At 39.4% G+C, this 17,969-nt stretch overlaps 2 protein-coding genes and 1 long non-coding RNA gene across 19 annotated transcripts in view; 2 read left to right on the top strand and 1 right to left on the bottom strand.

The window, feature by feature from the left end:
- LOC113131590 (mitogen-activated protein kinase kinase kinase kinase 3-like) overlaps positions 1-6,168 on the top strand; it is a 33,611-nt gene extending 27,443 nt beyond the window's left edge. For 9 of the 14 annotated variants that reach the window (XM_026309013.1, XM_026309014.1, XM_026309024.1 and 6 more), the window contains 3 exons: positions 897-952; positions 1,078-1,116; positions 1,939-6,168. In XM_026309013.1, the coding sequence (XP_026164798.1) occupies positions 897-952; positions 1,078-1,116; positions 1,939-2,026 (183 nt within the window). In that variant the 3' untranslated portion in view covers positions 2,027-6,168. The remainder of the gene's footprint in view (positions 1-896; positions 953-1,077; positions 1,117-1,938) is intronic. The other 5 variants (XM_026309016.1, XM_026309026.1, XM_026309020.1 and 2 more) reach the window with 1 other exon arrangement.
- Positions 6,169-7,093: 925 nt separating this feature from the next.
- arhgef33 (Rho guanine nucleotide exchange factor (GEF) 33) lies at positions 7,094-17,969 on the bottom strand. 4 transcript variants are annotated; one of them, XM_026309511.2, is made up of 17 exons: positions 17,488-17,969; positions 15,750-15,793; positions 14,516-14,680; positions 13,886-14,007; positions 13,521-13,666; positions 13,189-13,335; positions 12,738-12,864; positions 11,841-11,973; positions 11,173-11,280; positions 10,744-10,836; positions 10,234-10,382; positions 10,022-10,111; positions 9,515-9,693; positions 8,718-9,178; positions 8,409-8,633; positions 8,091-8,233; positions 7,094-7,854 (listed from the first exon to the last, which is right to left on the bottom strand). In XM_026309511.2, the coding sequence occupies exons 1-17, from the start codon at positions 17,537-17,539 to the stop codon at positions 7,725-7,727; spliced, it is 2,514 nt and encodes an 837-aa protein (XP_026165296.1). In that variant the 5' UTR covers positions 17,540-17,969; the 3' UTR covers positions 7,094-7,724. The 4 variants fall into 4 exon arrangements, with proteins under 4 accessions (XP_026165296.1, XP_026165297.1, XP_026165295.1 ...); XM_026309512.2 differs by having other exon boundaries at positions 8,481-8,633; positions 13,521-13,669; XM_026309510.2 differs by having other exon boundaries at positions 13,521-13,669.
- LOC113131410 (uncharacterized) lies at positions 9,494-10,866 on the top strand. Its single transcript, XR_003295803.1, has 3 exons — positions 9,494-9,632; positions 10,260-10,420; positions 10,750-10,866. It is a non-coding gene; the product is annotated as an uncharacterized LOC113131410 (long non-coding RNA).

Raw genomic sequence — 17,969 nt, forward strand, 5'->3', positions numbered from 1 at the left:
CATTTGTTACAGGTGCTGAATTCCTACAGTGTAAGTAGATGAATGTAGCACATACCTGTCAACATTTCATACAGGATCTGGCAGCTGGACAACCTTGTAATAATATATTGAGGTGATTATTCTTATAATGAGGTTTGGGCCATACAAATTACAAGAGTTTCCTGGGAGAAATAACAGAAGGGGACGGGGTGGGAGACGGGTGTGAAATACAGGAGACTCCCAGGAGAAACAGGAGTGTTGACAGGTATGATGTAGTATGACATTATATATTGTTCATTTTAAATGTGCCTGCATGACTGACTACAGAAATGTAATTGGCTGGACCTGTTTTGAGTGACTGGACCTCCTGGAATTTTAGTTGCATGTCTCTTATAAACAGTCAATTTTTCCTGAGTGAGAGATTTTTCCAGCTCTGTCTCTCCAAGCGTCCGGATACTGGAGAGCCTCACAGTTTGAGTGGAAATCAATGTCTCACTATTTCTCACTGAAAGGAATGGGGAACAAATACTTAGTGGCTGCACAGTGTCAGCAGAAGCATTAGTCCTTCTAACCTTGTAGTCAGGTCAGGTAAATGGAAATTAAACCTAACTTACTTCTTTCCAGCATGATGCATATACTCAGTGTAGTTCATAAAGAAATGAAGCCATATGCAGACTCCTTAATTAGCTGAATCACATCAGATGTTTTTCAGATGTAAATGCAACAGATGTGATTGTTAATTCCTTAGGTGGTTGTGATTGTGGTTTGCATGACATAGACACTATTTTACTGTGATAGTTGACATTACTGTTGCCACTCTATATTAGATTTGGTGTTTTGGAGTGGAGGATTTTTCCTGGTGACCTCTGACCTTAACTTCTATATTTTCTCTTTCTCGCTTTTCTCCTGATCATCAGATCACCCAGGAGATCTCTGACAGCACACGTATCTTCAGACTACTGGGATCAGACAGGTGAGAACACACACAAACCAGCATGTTCACACTTCCTTCTCACTGCATACGTCACACACACAGACGCGTAGGTCTCTGTTAACATCCTCTCTGATGTCTCATCACTGAACATGTGCCGACTCCAGAGATCCAGAGGCCAAGCACAGAGGTCTCACTCTGCACAGGTACACTCACTGCTCACTGGCCACAGACGGCCCATAACTCTGCCTCTTCCTGTCGGGTGTCTTGAGTTCTGCTTCACACCAGACTTCAATGATCAGTTTGAGGAAAAATTTTTGGGGGATTTTATGTGTTTAGTAAGGAGAGCATGGACAAAAAATGATCCCCTCTGTTGTGCTGTTGAAGCTTTTATTCTGACCTGAGGCCTACACTAAAACTTTAATGTGCTTTTACTGAAAGTGCATTATCACGAGACATTACCAATGTCTCAAAATTAGAAGGGAATGAAGAGATGGTGTAGAAAGGGATTGATTCAAATTTAAATGCAAATTTAATAAATTCACTTTGTGAGAACATGCACAAGGTCTTACTGTCTCAAGCCATCAGGAGGGATCATTTTAGTGTCGGTTGACTCTTTACTCAGCAGCTGAGTCCCAATGAGGTGTGATGTGTGAATGTGGGAACCACTGGGTCCTTTTAAAAACACTATTAAGGGCTTTCTTAGTTTTTCTCAGGGAATAAAAACTGTGTACATAATGAAGGGCCTAGTTTCAAAACAAATCAACTTCCTCTGATACTTGTTTTTTCCAAGTAACAGGGCTCTTAAAGGCTTGGACCATATCCTGTGTGGGTTGTTGACTCTCTGTTCATATTGCTACAGTAAATCCTGGGTCTTTACTTCCTACTTATTTAACCCAATATTATATGTATTTTTATCAGAAAAACTAATGTAATGCTAAAGCAGACTGGGCTGTTCTGTCTGGGATTCACAGGCCAAAAAAAAAGACTGATTCATGTTGAAACTAACTGGGATGTTTGTGTTGCAGGGTGGTGGTGCTGGAGAGCAGGCCTACGGACAACCCAACAGCCCACAGCAACCTCTACATTCTGGCAGGCCATGAAAACAGCTACTGAGGCACACATACACACATATATACACGCATGAAGCAGCCTACCACTAATGTAAACAAGGGAGTGAGCAACCGGGAGACACACTCAGCCCAACCCCACCACTAACCTACCCGCATTGTAACTGGGAGATGAGCAGGTCATGGGTGCAGATGTGGATTCTCAGTTGCAGATATTTAAAATACACCGCAGTGTCACATGTGTATCAGTGAAGCATGTTGTTAGTAGGCTGTGGCCTCGTGTGTGATGGGATGAGGGTTGGTCTCTGTGGGTGGAGATAACCAGGGAATTGTTTCTCTGCATTTAACAAGAGCGACTTCAACCAGTAATCTGTCTTGATAACATCCCACTGCTCCTGCTTAATGCACACTGGGCAAACAGCATCCAGCACAGAAGTTTGACTTCAACACTACTTCTACTACTACTTCTACACATACTACTACTGCTACTTGTGCTAAAGCTTCACAGAAGAGCCATCTTACACAGAAAACCTTCCCTTCTGTCCTTCATCATCCTTTCCTCTGCCTCCTCTTTCCCTTCTGTCCCCTTTTTATAAACTACACCTTTATTTATTGTGGCATGATGTAACTTTAACAACCAGAATGGCTTTTCTATTTTATTTGGTTTTTTTGGGGTTTTTTTTTTTTTTTTAAGGATAAAAAAAGAGAAAAAAAAAAAGCTTTGCTACTCCGCCAGCATTGAATTCCATTACCCTACAACACACCACACAAGTGCTTAATTGACCTCTATTTAATTGTTGTAAATATAAATGTAGTATTTTTTGACAGAGACAAACACTAAAGTCTGGGTGTGTAGATAGGCGTGTGTATAGTTGGTCTGTACAACTGTGGAGACAGACAGACAGCCGCGGAGGAGTGACAACGCAGTAAATTCACTTCCTTGCCCCCTGATCATGTGACAAGGGTCAGGAAGCAAAGTCCCCTGCAGTACCCTCAAGTGGGCAGCTTTGTTAATCTTAAACTAATAATGATCTGGGGCTGAGAATTGGACTGAGCAGACACAGGAAGCGGCACCGATTGGTCATTTTCATTTTGCATGCGTCAACATCAAGACTTCCTGCTCGTTTGCACCTTGGCATCTGTCATCAGGGCAGCAGACGTTGTGAGTTCTGTTCATTTACGTTTGTTTCTCAAGTTTTTCCACGGTTTCATTTTTTAAAATGCTGTTTTAATCAGAAAGCTTAGGGGTTTTTTTTCCCTTTTCTTTAATGGTGTTTTTTTTTTTATTTTATTTTAAACCACTGGTGTTACAAATTTGCACAGAGCAAAAGGTATTTGATAAACAAATGTGATGTCATAATATATGACCTCGTGTGTATGCACAATGTGTGTGTGTGTGAATAGCTATGTGTGCAGACATAGATTATGTGCATATGAGTGCATCATGTAGGGATCTGGTCTTTAACAAGTGACAGTAGTGTTTCTGCTTGCAGCCACCAGAAAAGAACAGATAACGTTGGATTTACACAGTACAAAAGTCTTTTATGTTTATCCAGTGGACCCAGTAAGGGACAAAAAATGCCAGTACTGGTTTTATGTCCCAGTGCAGCCCCAGCCATTAGCCATCATTAATTGAATAACCAGCTACAGAAAACAAAACAAAAACTGATTTTATTTTATGAAACACCTGATTTTATCTTTGTTAAAAATTGTGTTCGTTTTTTAATCTAGTATTGTAGTAAATACCCATGAGCTTCAAATATCAAGAACAAACAGCTTCAGCTAGTCAGACAGAAGCTAGCTCAAAAACTGGAGGTGGAGTTTAGCTTTTTATTGATTTTTATTTCTGTGTAAGTCCTTACATTTCTTTCATTTAAAGCATATTTGAATTTTCAGCCACACTGCTGTGACTTTTTTTAAAGACCAACATCTGTATGAGAAATCACATTACACGTATGTAGATGTGCACATGCACCGGTGACTCTACATGTGGAAGTACACTACCAGTCTTTACAAGCTGTGACACTAGAGGTTGCTTTCAGAGGACATGAACTAGTTTAGTAAAGACCAACTCTGATGCTGGAATTTCACATTTTTCCTTTCATGTTCATTTCTTCATTTTCTCTGTGTGTAAGCCAGTGAACCAACCAGCTCTGACATGAATAATTCATAAAATACATGCACAGTGACTTCATCAGATCAATAAGTGATGCTAAATATTGTTAAATTATATAGATGTCATTAATGATGGGAAGTGAAACCTAAATGTGATCCACTATAAAACATTGTCACAGATGATTTATTAGATAATCAGTGTTTAACAACAAAGCTAAAGTAATAGTAATTGCAGTATCGTCTTTTAGCATGTTTAGAGTGGCTCTGCTGTAAGTGGAACTTTATTCTAATGTGGATGACGACATCCAGCCACAGGAATCATGCTACTACCCCTACACACTCTTCCTTTCACTACATTTTCATCGAACAGTAACTAAAAAGTCTAAAGCATAGAAAACCTGAATCCAGTGAGGATATCGATTATTTGTCTATAATTTTTTTTATTGCCTGTGCACATTCGTGTATAAAATGTGTGTTGCTTTGCACCTGCAAAACAAATAGAGATATAAATCCTGCAAGACATTATGAGAACACACTACTCTGCCACGTACCAAGTTGGAAGCAGAAACTTGCAGAGCCCTTTACAGGACTCTTGACAGTTTTCACACACATCAGCCAAGGAACATTAAAATCAGTTGAAAATCAGCAGCAACTGGAGTTTATCCATTTTCAGATTTGCTCAAAAACAGATGAGATTGTGTTTATCAATCAAACATGGAAATACATTGGTATTGTTCAAAATGTTTCAGTATAGCAGCCAAAGCCTTTTAATACAGCTACCATAGTTTTAGCTCCATTCAGTTTGTTTGGTGTCAAAAAGGCAATGCTTACTTATACAAAATATCCTACATGGCCTCATTTTGACATCGTCAGATGTTAAAATGAATTGATCACATTTAATATTTAGGTTCAATTCATTCGATTTATTGGTTCCTCATCTCTTGATTAGTGGAAATATCAGTGATTATCAGCACCTCTGCATAACGAACCTCGATACTGGTTCATTATTTATTTGGAAACAGTAAATCGGCTGTTTCTTTACATTTGATGTCAAACAACGTATAACAGATTTTAATACCAAAACCTGTTATTTAAATTTTTATGGCCAAACCTAGATAGTCTACCTTGTGGTATGTTCTAGATGGGGGGAAAAAATATATTTGAAAGACAACCATCAACATGTATGGTTAGTGTTAACTCATATGTTGTTGCATAGCTTCACATTGAAAATTGTGAAAATGCATTGTAAATCTCAAATTTTTTTTCTGTGCATTTCATAGCTTTTATTTTTGGCAAAAGTGTCTTGTTTGCAGAATAACTTGGTCTGTTTCTGTGGGATTGATGAATGATTCTTTGATAAATGCTCATTTCTGCTGTCAAAGATTAATCTCTAATCCCCTAAAGCAAGATGCCAATATGGCCTTTCATTGTGGGTTTTGCTGATATCTTAAAAAGGCTGTTTGTGTTTTATAACCTTAGCGCCTCCTGGGTTAAGTCAGATGTGAAAATAATTCAATGTGATTTTCTTATGATGCTTCAGGTACCAGATGTGTGGATTGTCTGACGGAGATTCATTGAAGAGAATTTAAAGTTAATCATTTTCCCAAAAATGCCTGTTCTTTCTGGCACGTAGAGTTTCCATGAGCTGAACTCCACCTATCAGGTGCTCCAAGCAGATCAAAGTAAACAGTCAAGTTATTTGCCATTTCATCCAGGTTTCCCCTCGATATAAAACAAAACACCATAAGTCTGCTCTGCTCTGTTCTCTTGCTGTTACATCACCTTTTGTCTTTTGTTTTCATAATGTCATGCACACATTATGAAATGTATATAGTGTAAAAATAAAAATGAGTTTGTTTTACATACTGTATAATTGCCTATATTTTGGTTCAGAAGTGTAACTGATTTATGAGATGACAGGTTAACACATTAAAAAGGTGGAACTGAACCATTTAGTGTCCTGTGATGATGCTTTATGATGGGCAGCAGAGGGTCTTTTCCATGTAAAATACTTTAATATGTCACAGTGTGAAAAACCAAAAGGTGTAAATAATAAAACCTATGATATCTGAATTAGGATTAGCTTCTTCGGTTTCACAATCGTGGTCTTACATGCTGGCTCGCCTTGTCATGACACGGAACAAACCACACGACGTTAATGCAGCAACACCTGATGATTTTCACACTATGGTTTTTTTTTTTGTTGTTGTTGTTGTTTTTGTTTGTTTGTTTGTTTGGACAGCAATGCTGAGAACTGATTTGTCTAGAGCTCTTTAATAAGTGAACTTTTGGTTAGAACAAGAAAGGTCTGAATGCTGTATGTTCATTTTGAAACAAGCTGTAACGTTTGCTGGTTGGACTGGAAAGTGGTTCTAATGGCTCTTTTTGCGTAGAGTTGATTTAAGCTTACACATTTTAAAGTTTTCAAACTAAAGATATATTTTTAACTGGTGCATACTTTACGTTAACCATTTTTATATTTACAAAAGAAACACATGTCAGTTGTCTACTATTTGATTAGTCTGTTCTGTTCCCAAACTTTTGAGAACTTGACAACTGAAAAAGAAGCGATACTCATCATGGCCTTAATTATGAGCAAATGAAAGTTTTCTTTCACAACTGCAGAATGACCTTGAAATGCAAATCCAATCAGAGTAGCATGCATGTTATAGTTCCTATAGGCATGTTAGTATTTAGCTCAAAACACAATTATGCTTAATTTTACAGCCATATAAAAAGATCTCAAATAAAATGGCATAAAATTTAGTGGGTCAGGGAAAGTCAACCAACTGAGCCATAAAACTGTTTATCAGTTATTGTTCTTTATTAAATGTTCTGTCATGTTGTCACATTCATCTCTTGACAAAACTATTCTATTACTTGCATAAAAATAATTGTCACAAAGAAAAAATATTTCTTTTCTTTAACAAAATGCTTAAGCATATACATACACAAATCAGGACTGGTCTCCTGAGTGTATGCACAATATAATGTCTGGTTATGGCTTAAGATTTAAGCAGACAGATGGATATCAGACTGAGTGAAATGCTCTATATCACAGTAAATGCACAGATTTAAACGTTGGGGCATGTAGGAAAAGAGCAGTGTTAGTTATCCTTGAACGTGGACATAGAGCAGAGCTGTTTAATGGAGATGTAACATGACAAACTTCGCCCTCAACTAATCAACCTTCTAACTACAATTCAGATGTTATTAAAAAAGTTGACATTAATTTTAGCTGTGTGTTCAGGTTTAATTTGACTTAAATCATTTGTCATCTAAGCCACATTTCTACCTGCACCTCCTGCTTCAGGTGTGAATATACCTTAAAACTAACAACATAACTTTGAACATGAGCAAAAATGATGAAATGACATCCACAGTACAGCCATGCCAAGTGCTTCCCCTGGCTGTGAAGGTCAGGTGCAGGACTTGTAATATTGTATTGTAAATAAATATATTTATACTTGGAAATGTTTAGAGCAAAGTTACGAGGGTAAATAGCTTATACCTGTACAGCATGTATACAATAGCTGCAAATGTAAAACATGACTCAGGTCTCATATTGAATATGTGCAATATATATTCTCAATCATACATGTGTTACAGTCTGACATTATTTGTGACTTTCATACAGCTGTGCCGCGGTTTATCTCCAGATGTGCCAGTTTGGGATTTTTCCCCGATGTTTCATGTTCGCTGTTGTTTTGATTTTCTGGTGTTTTCTCACCTCCCTTGTCCTTCTTCTCATCACTGCTCCTGTTGGAAAGAAAGAGCCACAGTGAACTGGATACTCTGGACACTGCATGTCCATGTTGTTATTTTAGAAGACATTTCTACAAACTGATTTTAAAAAAATGCTGCTTTTGAATGCAGAACATTTCTTTGTGGCTTCACTGACATGAGGTCAGAGGTGCTTTTCTTTCAAACCTTCCTTTACTTCAGCATTTACCAGAAGCTGATTTCATATTTTCTTGTTACATTATAATTTTTACTTCTTCTTGAAGAGTTTCTTGAACGAGCTCCTGAATCCTCCTTTGTCCTGTTTCCGACTCCTCTCACTGAAAGGAGTGTGATTATTCTCCTCTGTCCCACCCCTCCACTTTGACTCATCCCCCCATGATTGGATCCCAGAGTCCTGGTGGGGTTGAACACAATACTACATTTACTTCAATTCTTGTTTGGTTACATCTTAAACCTTAGACCTTAATCTTCATAATAATGTTAGCAGCAGTGGTCACAGGTAAATGTAAGGGTACCAATGTTTTTAGCTCTGTTTGTTTTAGTGTTTTCACATCTGTGTTGAAACCTACAATGCTGAGCAGCCCATGAAGCTCATTGCTCTGTTTGTCAGCATCCACTCTGTTTCCCAGGGGGCTTTGCACCTTACGGGATGGGGTGGGACACCCTTTGCTGCCCTTGCTGCCCTGGCGCTCCAGCTTTGCATGGCTGCCAAGCCCCGTCCTTTGGAGGTGATCTGATAGAGGTCCACCATCCAGACAACTGACATTGTTGTCCATCTGCAGGCCATTTAGTGACTAGACAGCAGAGAAGACATACATATTGATGTTTACATACATCAAAGAATCTTTCTGTTTATAACTAAGCACAAACAAACTCACCCTGCTCTTACGTTGGCTGATTTGAAGGGGGCGATGCTGGTTGTGATACATCTTTATAGCTTCATCTGGAGACACGCACCCTCGGTTAGACAGTTTGCTGTAACCATTCTCTTGGTTTCCACCATTTCCAAAGACATCGCGAGCTGTTGACACATTTGCTGCCATTACGTGATGTGGTGCTGAGGGGGGTTTGGGGCATTTCACAAAGGCAATGTCAATAGAGGAATCTGAAGATACAGAGGAGCAGTGGTCGAACATAGAGACGTCATGAAGGGAACCTTCGTCCTCTTCATAGAGGCTCTCCATCCCTGGGGGGTCTGGAGGAAGGAGGAACTCTCCCAGAGCATCCGCCAGAGCTGAGCCTGGTTGACCTTGACGGAAATCTGTAGGTCTGGAGCGCAGATGATGTTGGCAGGACATGGAATTTTCAGTTGCCACACTCTCCGGGATACTTCCAAGACCTAAAGGCCAAAAAGTTGATTGACTGGTTAACTGATGAAGCAATCATCCAAGGACAATGGACTCAGGACTCAGCCCTGTAGTTCTACCTAATTCTGTTATTTCCTAGTTCTTCTCTCTAGGCAACAAGATGGAATAGGAAGACCTTTCTTTAACACTCGACCAAGCAGTTGGCAAGCAGTCACCATGCTGTGTCTTTGGCCAAGAGATGTTTTTCATACCATGCAAAAACATGTGAACATGTCAAATGTTTGTATGTCATCTACGGCATAGTCTGGGATCAGAAACCACACATAGATCATTTGTTCCACTTATCAGAAGCTTTTGTCACCACAGACCTGATGGTTTGTGGTTCCGTGAGTCGGGGTTGGGGCTGAAGAATGGGAGCTGGGATGACCACTCTCGTTCATAGCAGTGAGATTCAGGATCTTGGTCCCCATCCCAATCCTGGAAACGGTGAGACTGCATCTGGTCCAGGAGTCGCTGCTTGTTGTGCTTTATCTGGTTAGCATGTTCCCTGTGAATAAATGTCCATAAAACTGATAAATCAACCTTTTTCCAGCAGCAGCAAACATCTTTCTGAAAATCCTCCTCCATGTTACCTGCCAAGTATCATACAGAAAAATGTAGAAAGTAGCTGGTCAGAGACAGTCAGATTTTCCCATACAAACTGGTGGAGACCAAAATAGAGATTAAAGTGAATATTGGGCTTAAATTTGTCTGGTGATCACAGACATTGGGAGCGTTTCTTCTCTGACTTGTCTCTACCAAAAAATAAACGTTGTATGTAAAGGCTGACAAACTGATGCAGAAGGCTGTTGATGAATTGTAGAATGAACACTTACAGCATAACACTGCTGCAAGGATATGGAGAGCCAATGTTGTTAGCCTGAATCCCACTTTCCACTGTTTTTAACAGATGTTTCATGGTAGACCTGCAGGGGGTGCACCACAAAGCTTCACCTCATTTTGTCAGGTTAAAAACACGGAATTAGGTCTTGTTTAACCACTAACACTTCCATTTATTATAAGTTATTACTAAAGTAATAATTTTAACCTCTTCATCTCCTTGCGGTTGTGCAGTAGAAGCTCCTGGTTGCGCTGGAGGAGGTGGTGATACTGAGCTGTAAAGGACCTGAACTGCTGGATGCAAACCAGCAGCAGGTAGTAGTCTGGGTGCTCTGCATCTGTCTGCTTCAGCAGCCCCTGTACAGATACAACCTATGTTAGCATCAAGGTGGCAGGTAACAAGTACATTTATTCAAATACCGTATAATCTTACAGGAGTATTTACATTTTATGAAACTTTTACTTTTACCTCTACAGAAATATTTTTACACACTACATGACAGTTTTAGTTACTTTGCAGATGTAGCTTCTTAATGCCAAATATCAAGTTGCTAGAAAATTTTCTATATCACATTTTTCATCTTTGAAAGCCACTTTATTGTATAGTACATTGGATTATTGCTACATGTCTAAATGTACTATACAAAGTTTCACTTGACATGGTATTGGATTTTTAAAATGAAGCCCTTTAAATGGAAACATTATCTGTTCCTGTAACCTGTAGCAGCAGCAGGTACTCAGGAATCCTCTGAACCGGCTGGAGGAGCAGGGTGTGCAGGGACGGTTTGGATTCGTCCCCCATTATGTCACTCTGACAGAAGAAGGACAAACTCAGTCATCAGTTCAGGTATAAGGAGTGTTGATTTATTTAGCTGTAGCTATTGTACATGCCTTTAAATGAACTTGAAAATAACTCATCAACCAGATAAGGTACTAAATATTTAACTGTCCAATCCCACAAGCCTTTCTGAAAGTATTTAGATGAACCAGAGATGTCTTGGAATCTCAGGAATGTGTTGGCTTTAGATAAATTTGTCTTTTTTTTGTGCCATTTTCTAATAGGACACAGTATCATGTCCTGTCTTATCCTGTTGAGACATACCATAATCTGTCCTTCATTTTCTCGCCCTGCCCTGTTTTGTTTTACCTCCTGGAGGGCAGAAGATTTCAGGGGGCTGGAGGCAAGCATGGTGACGACTGACAAACAGTCTGGGAGCTCCTTCAGGTAGGACACGTAAAAGTCCAAGAAATCACTCTGCAGGTAGAAAGAGCGTGACACTGTCTGTGTATTCGTGTAGTGGATGTGTTCATGTCCCATCCACAAACATATCCCACGTCCCCCCCTCCTTTATCTGGTTTAAGGTTCACAGATATTAAAAACAGTGAGTGTCTGTGGGTGTTATAAGTTCAGAAACAAGAATCACTCTTGTTTTTTTATCACTTATTTCAGCTCTCAACTGGAATTTGACATTTTTATTGTCATCTGGTTGGCAAAGCAATTTAGATTCATTAAAATGCCCCCAGTCACAGGCCAAACCTCTTTATCTCTCTCATTAACTGGCTTGGCACCACACTTGCATTGTAAATGTCAGTTTGATGATTTACAAGAAAGTAAGTGAGGAGTATAACAGTCCTAGTGTATAGTTTGGTTTGGTTGCTGTGGTTTTCATGCTAATTTGACTAAAGCAGTGTATAAGCCTGTACACAGACACAAACACTGGGGTCATTATGGGCTTCTGTCTCACACGGGAACAGCCACATGCCGACCTGACAAACTGTTCAAAATGATCATCAAATTCTGTGCATGTGCTTTACCTCTTTGCTCGTCAGCCTCATGAACACATCTCCCATGATGCCTTGCCACTGGCATTTGAGCACACGTTCCTGGAGAATGTGAAGAAGCTCGAGATGCTGTTGGATCAGAAACCTCAGAGAGCTCGGAAATGGGCTGAAGAGAACAAGAAAGAGGAGAGTGTGATGAGTCACAGTAATCACTTAGATCAATACAAAAAGCATTAAATTATAAAAACAATGAAAAATGTCTTTTCTATTATTATCACACAGATTTATTGCATGATATCTGGCCTTTTTTTAAAGAGGCAATAGGAGAAAAAAGTAAGGATGCTTTTCAGTTTCCATAACAGACTGAGCCTCCAGAAACAATCACGCATATCTTTTATGGTTGTACTTTCGTGTTATTTTCTAAACCTCTGGAAGTTATTTGCCATCCTATGTGAAAGACATCGGGCAGCAGCTTAAGTTAGTTATAACAAATCTAATCATTAAAAATAAACATTTGACCTGGTTCAGCACTTCTGGTCATTGGGAACACGTGCTGAAGCTGAGAAATGATTACATTAGCAAGCTCTGTCGGCTCTTTTCAGAAGAGTTTCCCTTCTCTAACCTGCTTTTATTCGATTATTTTATTTCCTATTCTCCCCTGACTGTAAGGGCTCAAATCAGATCAGAAGCTACACCTGGAAGAAACTCTGAGTGTTGATCTGTGACTGAGAGAGCTGCACCAAGAGAAAGATGCCTGCAGTCTGTGCATCTGTTAGTTTATGGCTCATGATATCAGGGAGATCTTTCATTTATTCATTTATCTATTTTTACATCAGATAACACTGGCTCCATGTCTGGGTCATTCTGCATTTGTTTTACATTGTTTTATTGTTTAAGACCTTTAAAGAGAGAAAAAGCCTTATGTCTTACCGTTTGTCTTTGGAGGTGGGTGCCTCTGATCCATTGAAGGATATGTTTGCCTTCAGTAACAGGGACAGGTGGGAGACATAAACTCTCTCTGACTCTAGTAGCTCCAGAGCTGCTCTCTGCCGTTTATCTGACCACACAGAAACTTTCATCCAACCTTTTCTTTGATTTCAGCAGCATCAACATTGTACGTATGCTAAAAAGTCCAGCTCAGAGCCCATTTCAGAAAACAACCAAATAATTATCTGTTTGAAATCTGACATCTAGCAGTGAAACTGACTTTGTCATCTGCTGTTGGCTGGTCTTCAGTATTGGCAACACTGAGCGAACTGTAGGTAGTAATAGTAGTAGAAGTAGTAACAATAATAGTTGCACACTTAGTGCAACTAGTTGTAAGAAGTTACCCTGCCAGCAGGAACAGCAGGATTATTAAGAAGAGTCTGATGTTTCTCACTGTTTTCAGGCTGGCTGCTGGGGGCCTCTGTGTCATCTCTGCTGTTCTTCCTCTGGCTCCATGGTAGAGATTTGGACAGGCAACCTCTCAGCTGCTGCTGCTGCTGCTGCTGCTGTGGAGGTGGTGCCTCCTGTTCAGAGGAAGAGGCTGCACATGCCATACACATGCCAATGTGAGTAAGTTTGATGTTCTTTCATTTGTTTTCCTTCACTTCACCCTTTTCTCTACCTCTACCCAGCTGCTTTATAAAGATCTTCCTTTGCAAAGTTGGAATTACTGAGAAATGCTGTATATAAATAAACACAGGCCATGAAATGGTCACATGGACTTACTCTGGGTTGATGTGGAACTCCTCTGGGGTGAGCTACTGTATGGCAGATTGCCAAAAAAGTGTTGAATAACACTGAGCTCTGATTGGCTGGGTGCACAGATGTGTTCATCCGCTGATGCCGTTAGCACATCTGCCTTGGAGTTCTTTCTGCTTTTTGACCAATCGGCACAGTGAAGGAGATAAAACCACCTTATTTGCTGAGTTATACAACAAAGTAGATATTTTTCTGTCTTTGTTAAAAACATTTGCTATAAACTAGTCTAGGAGTAGATGGTATTAGCAGGTCTACAATTATCTGTAATTCTCTGGAAATGGAACAAAGAAAAACAAGCATGAGAACAGTACAAATCAAGAACATCTTCATACCTGTGGGGAACAACAATGATATCCTTGGTGTTTTCTGGCTGCAGCAGCTCTATCCTCTTCTGAACCTCTCTCTGCCTGCTGGACACTTCTTTAATGTGGAACATTGCCACATTCAGCTCGTCCTGGAGATAGTTTACATCAAGGAACTGCATTAACATGAGATCCTTAATCTCTGCACTTTCTTTTTCACCGTGAGCCACCAGGTCAGATATGGAAGGACATTTGCTTCAGGGTATAAATCTGGAAAAGGTTGATTTTCATTTAGAGCAACTAGAACAAAAGCATTTATACTTTGTGGTGATGGCAGATGGTGGAATAAGTTTTTAGGTTGAAATGGTACCGTCACTTTTAGCAGTTGTTTTGTTTTTAAGTTGATAAAGTTGCAAGTTGTGTGTCTCTGCAGATGAATTGAATCCACACTAAATCAGACCTTCCACAGATTTTATGCATGTAAAAGTTGTATGTGCCTGAGCTATTAGCAGTGTAAAAGAGTTGCCTTCCTATCTAAGTGTTTCAGTTTCTTTACAGTTTTAGCAGAGTTGGAGTCAGGTCATAAATGATGTCACAGCAGCCTCTCCACCCACCAAGCCTCTCTGTGTGCATGTTTTTACTCTGTAGCATCTCCTGCACCTTGAAAGTGTTGAGCGAGTTCTTGAGGCCCATTATCTTGTCATCCACATCAGTCTGGTGGGCCTGGAGCTTTTCCCCCAGGCCGTGGTCCCTGTGACGTAGCTCACACAGCTCCATCAGGGCAGCATGGAGCCCCTCACGCAGCTCAGTCACCAGGCCCTGCAGCTGTATCACAACAAGGAATTTTCAGTGTTTTGGAGGATTGTTGATTGCTTCACATGAAAAGAGGAAAATAATTAGAAGAATTCAAATCCAGTGAAGTTAAAATGCAAACAAGAGTCTTTCTTGTTCGTTTAGCCTGTTTTATTTGTACAGATTTGTTTGTGCTTTAATTTCCTCATCCTTCATTGAATTTCAAACTGTTCTGCCAAAAGTCAATTTTATCCTTTGTGCCTTTTTTCTCTTCTTTAATATCATCTTTTCTTGTTTCTTGTTTTTCTACAGCCTAATTCTAATATGGTGCATCTTCATTTAGGTCTTGCTAGACTTCTCTTGTGCAGACAGCATTTGATTTCTACAGTCGACCCTGTCTGATTTTCTCTTCTCAATTCACCACTGCCTCATTTTTACAGTCATTCTTTCTTAGTGAAGGAATGTGATATTCCCATCCTCTCCTAATATTATTTGATAAGCTTTTGATTCTTTATCTGCCTCCATTTTTCTCTGCTGTCCCTGTCTGCACTGTTCTTCTTCATAGCTGATTGAATTTATTCAGCAGGGATAACTGAATCAGCTCATGGGAACATAACATGGGTTAAAGACTCTCACTCTCTCTCTCTCTCTTTCTGTCTCTCTGTCTCTCTCTCACACTATCTTTCCATCTCGTCTTGCACACTTTCTCTCAGTCATGTGAAAGGCATCAGGCAGCAGACTGAATAGAGTCTCTGTCCTATTTGCCGTCTGCTCTTCTTCCTTTATGATGTTATCTGCACACCTGGGGCTGGGTCACTATAGTATGAAATCCTCATAAATATAATTATTTAATTATATCAATTGCAGTTTTAGCTAACAATGTGGTTTAATGAAGTAGAAAAATGATGATCGTGATCAATACATTGTAAATGAATAAGCATTACAGACATGAGTGCGACAGTTTGAAGGAGATTTTCATTATTTCATTTATATGGTCTGAAAAACTGAAATGTTTAGCACCTCGCTGGAGGAGCACAGCAAATTGAGTAAGAGCAGCTTTTAAGGTTTTCAAACAGAAATACAACACTGAGTTTTAAATTACCTGAGCAAGCTCCAGGTTAGCCTCCTCCACATTTTCTTTCTTATCTGAAAAATAAAAAGTTCAGTGAGGCACCCACACAAAAAATAGTTCACTTCTATGAAAATGTCTAAACCCGTTATGACCACATACATTCATTGGCAGGCATGTAAAGAAGTATGACTGTGTGGCACAGTCATATGTTGTATAAATATGGTGCCAATTAAACGTAGTGGTGGAGAAACAATAATGTGTAATTAAATTGGCTTAAATGTCATAGAAGACTGTTGCTATAGACTCTGCTGGTGCCACATCTTCTGTTATATATATACAGTAATATAAACCTTTAATATTATCATGTAAATACATAAGCTGAGAAGCTCTGAATGTTTTGCTGTGTTTGCCCTCCTACTGTTTTCTGCAGTGACACCAAGGGATGAGTGTTTATAAACCTTCTTAACTCATGGAAAATACACCTTAAATTTAACCAAAAGGTTAATAATTGTTCCAACTCATTGAAGCCAAATACTTAGTGTCTGGAAGGTGTGTGATGTCTTGCACTGTGGTTTGATGCCACAGGAGTGAATGTTAGGACAGTGAGGTTTAATGGTGCTTCAGCAGTCATGTGAAAGACAGAGAGGATTCATCTCTCTTTCATTCATGTTTTTTATATATTCTTTCATTCCTTGTATGGCAATCTTTTCATTCTGATATCTGTAAGTCTGCAAGTTTTCTTCCATCCATTGGAAACAGAGCAGCTCCAGGAAGTGTCTCCTGCTGGAACCGTGTTTTCATGTCTACTGTTTTCTAGCTGCTGCAGAAATTTAGGGGACTGTTGTTCCTGTTTACAAAATGTTGGACAGTTAGAGGAAAGTGCTTCACAAGAAAATTCAGATTATGATGGACTGCTTTGTTCTTTTAGATGCAGTGCATTAAGCGACAGTTAACTGACTACATACAAGCACAATGGTTATGTTTGTTGCTGAAATGTCACAGGTCGATGCTGCTGTCATCACTGCAGAGGGTCATCTGAAATACGTAGTTAACATACATTATCTTGCATAATTGAGAAGACACAATGTTCCACGTTTGTACTGCACAACATTTCTTAACTATCAAAGAGTCTTTCAGTCCATAAGACATAGAGTAGAGCTGATTTTGTCTTACAACTTGGGTTTGTGCTGTTGCCTCAGTTGTTACAGGCCAGAGAAAGTTGACATCAGCATGTCACTAGCCTACTATACAGACCAGGCTGATATTAGTTTATTGCATGTCAGCACTGACATAGATACTGGAAGCTAACTAACAAGTAAATATAGAAGCCTACAGATTTTAGACAGCACATCACCATTAAACAACAGCAGAACCTCTGCTTTATATTGGTAAGAACAGCAAAGAAGTAATTGATAACATTAAAACTGACCCGACTGCATTTAGATGAGTTAATTCCAGGGTCCTGGTATTGTGCATGCTGACTCACTGGCATGGCTCAATGAGAAGAGAGCCCTGTGAAGTTGACTTTTCAGCTGTAATATGCCCAGCTCAGTACAATACTTCAAACACCTTTGTGAATGTTTATATAAAAGATTGATGGTGACAAGAATATTGTTAGAAATAGTAGTTTTGCATGAACTCAATAATTAATGAATTAAAAAAGAAATAAATACATTTGGAGCGACCATGACCATCAGTCTCAGCTTTTGTTCAAACCACAACAATTTGTTCAGTAAATAGAGCTTGAGTTTTTTAACACCTATTTTACCTTCTGACACACTTTCCTTCTTTTCTTCTGTTTCTGTTTTGCCATCTTCCATGCTTAGGTCCAGTCTGGTCCAATCTAGTTCTGAAGTCCTTATCCCACTCAAGATGCTTCTGGTCCACTCTTCTGCCTTGTTCTTTTCCTCTGAACAACCCTATCCTTTACTGTGAGGATTCTCTTCGTCTCTTCCAAACCATGTGAGTCCTATGATTTCGCTTTTGCACAAAAAGGCCATTGTCTTTAAAGAGTAGAGGGACAGAAGGAAAAGATCAGGAGGAGAGAGAGTCATTTTTTCATAATACAGTCACACACTGTAACTAACTCATTAGATTTAACAGGACATGACTGACTGTTAAACAAGGGTGATTTACACAGCAGCACTGATCAGAATAAGCTTGAAATTGAAATACCAGTTATTGCAGTAGGTATGTGGTGGCACTGGAGGATTTTAGTTTTCCACTTCCAATAAAGTGTCAGCAAAAGCC

Source organism: Mastacembelus armatus, chromosome 15 (genome assembly GCF_900324485.2).
Source record: "Mastacembelus armatus chromosome 15, fMasArm1.2, whole genome shotgun sequence".
In the NCBI taxonomy this organism is placed as follows: domain Eukaryota; kingdom Metazoa; phylum Chordata; class Actinopteri; order Synbranchiformes; family Mastacembelidae; genus Mastacembelus; species Mastacembelus armatus.

Bases quoted from the DNA above. Each gene is read 5' to 3' on its own strand.
- arhgef33 (XM_026309510.2), bottom strand. From the start codon at position 17,539: ATGGAAGATGGCAAAACAGAAACAGAAGAAAAGAAGGAAAGTGTGTCA. The intron at 14,681-15,749 runs GTAATTTAAAAC...GTTGTGATACAG, and splicing joins CTAACCTGGAGCTTGCTCAG to CTGCAGGGCCTGGTGACTGA. The intron at 14,008-14,515 runs GTGCAGGAGATG...AACTATCTCCAG, and splicing joins ACTCGCTCAACACTTTCAAG to GACGAGCTGAATGTGGCAAT.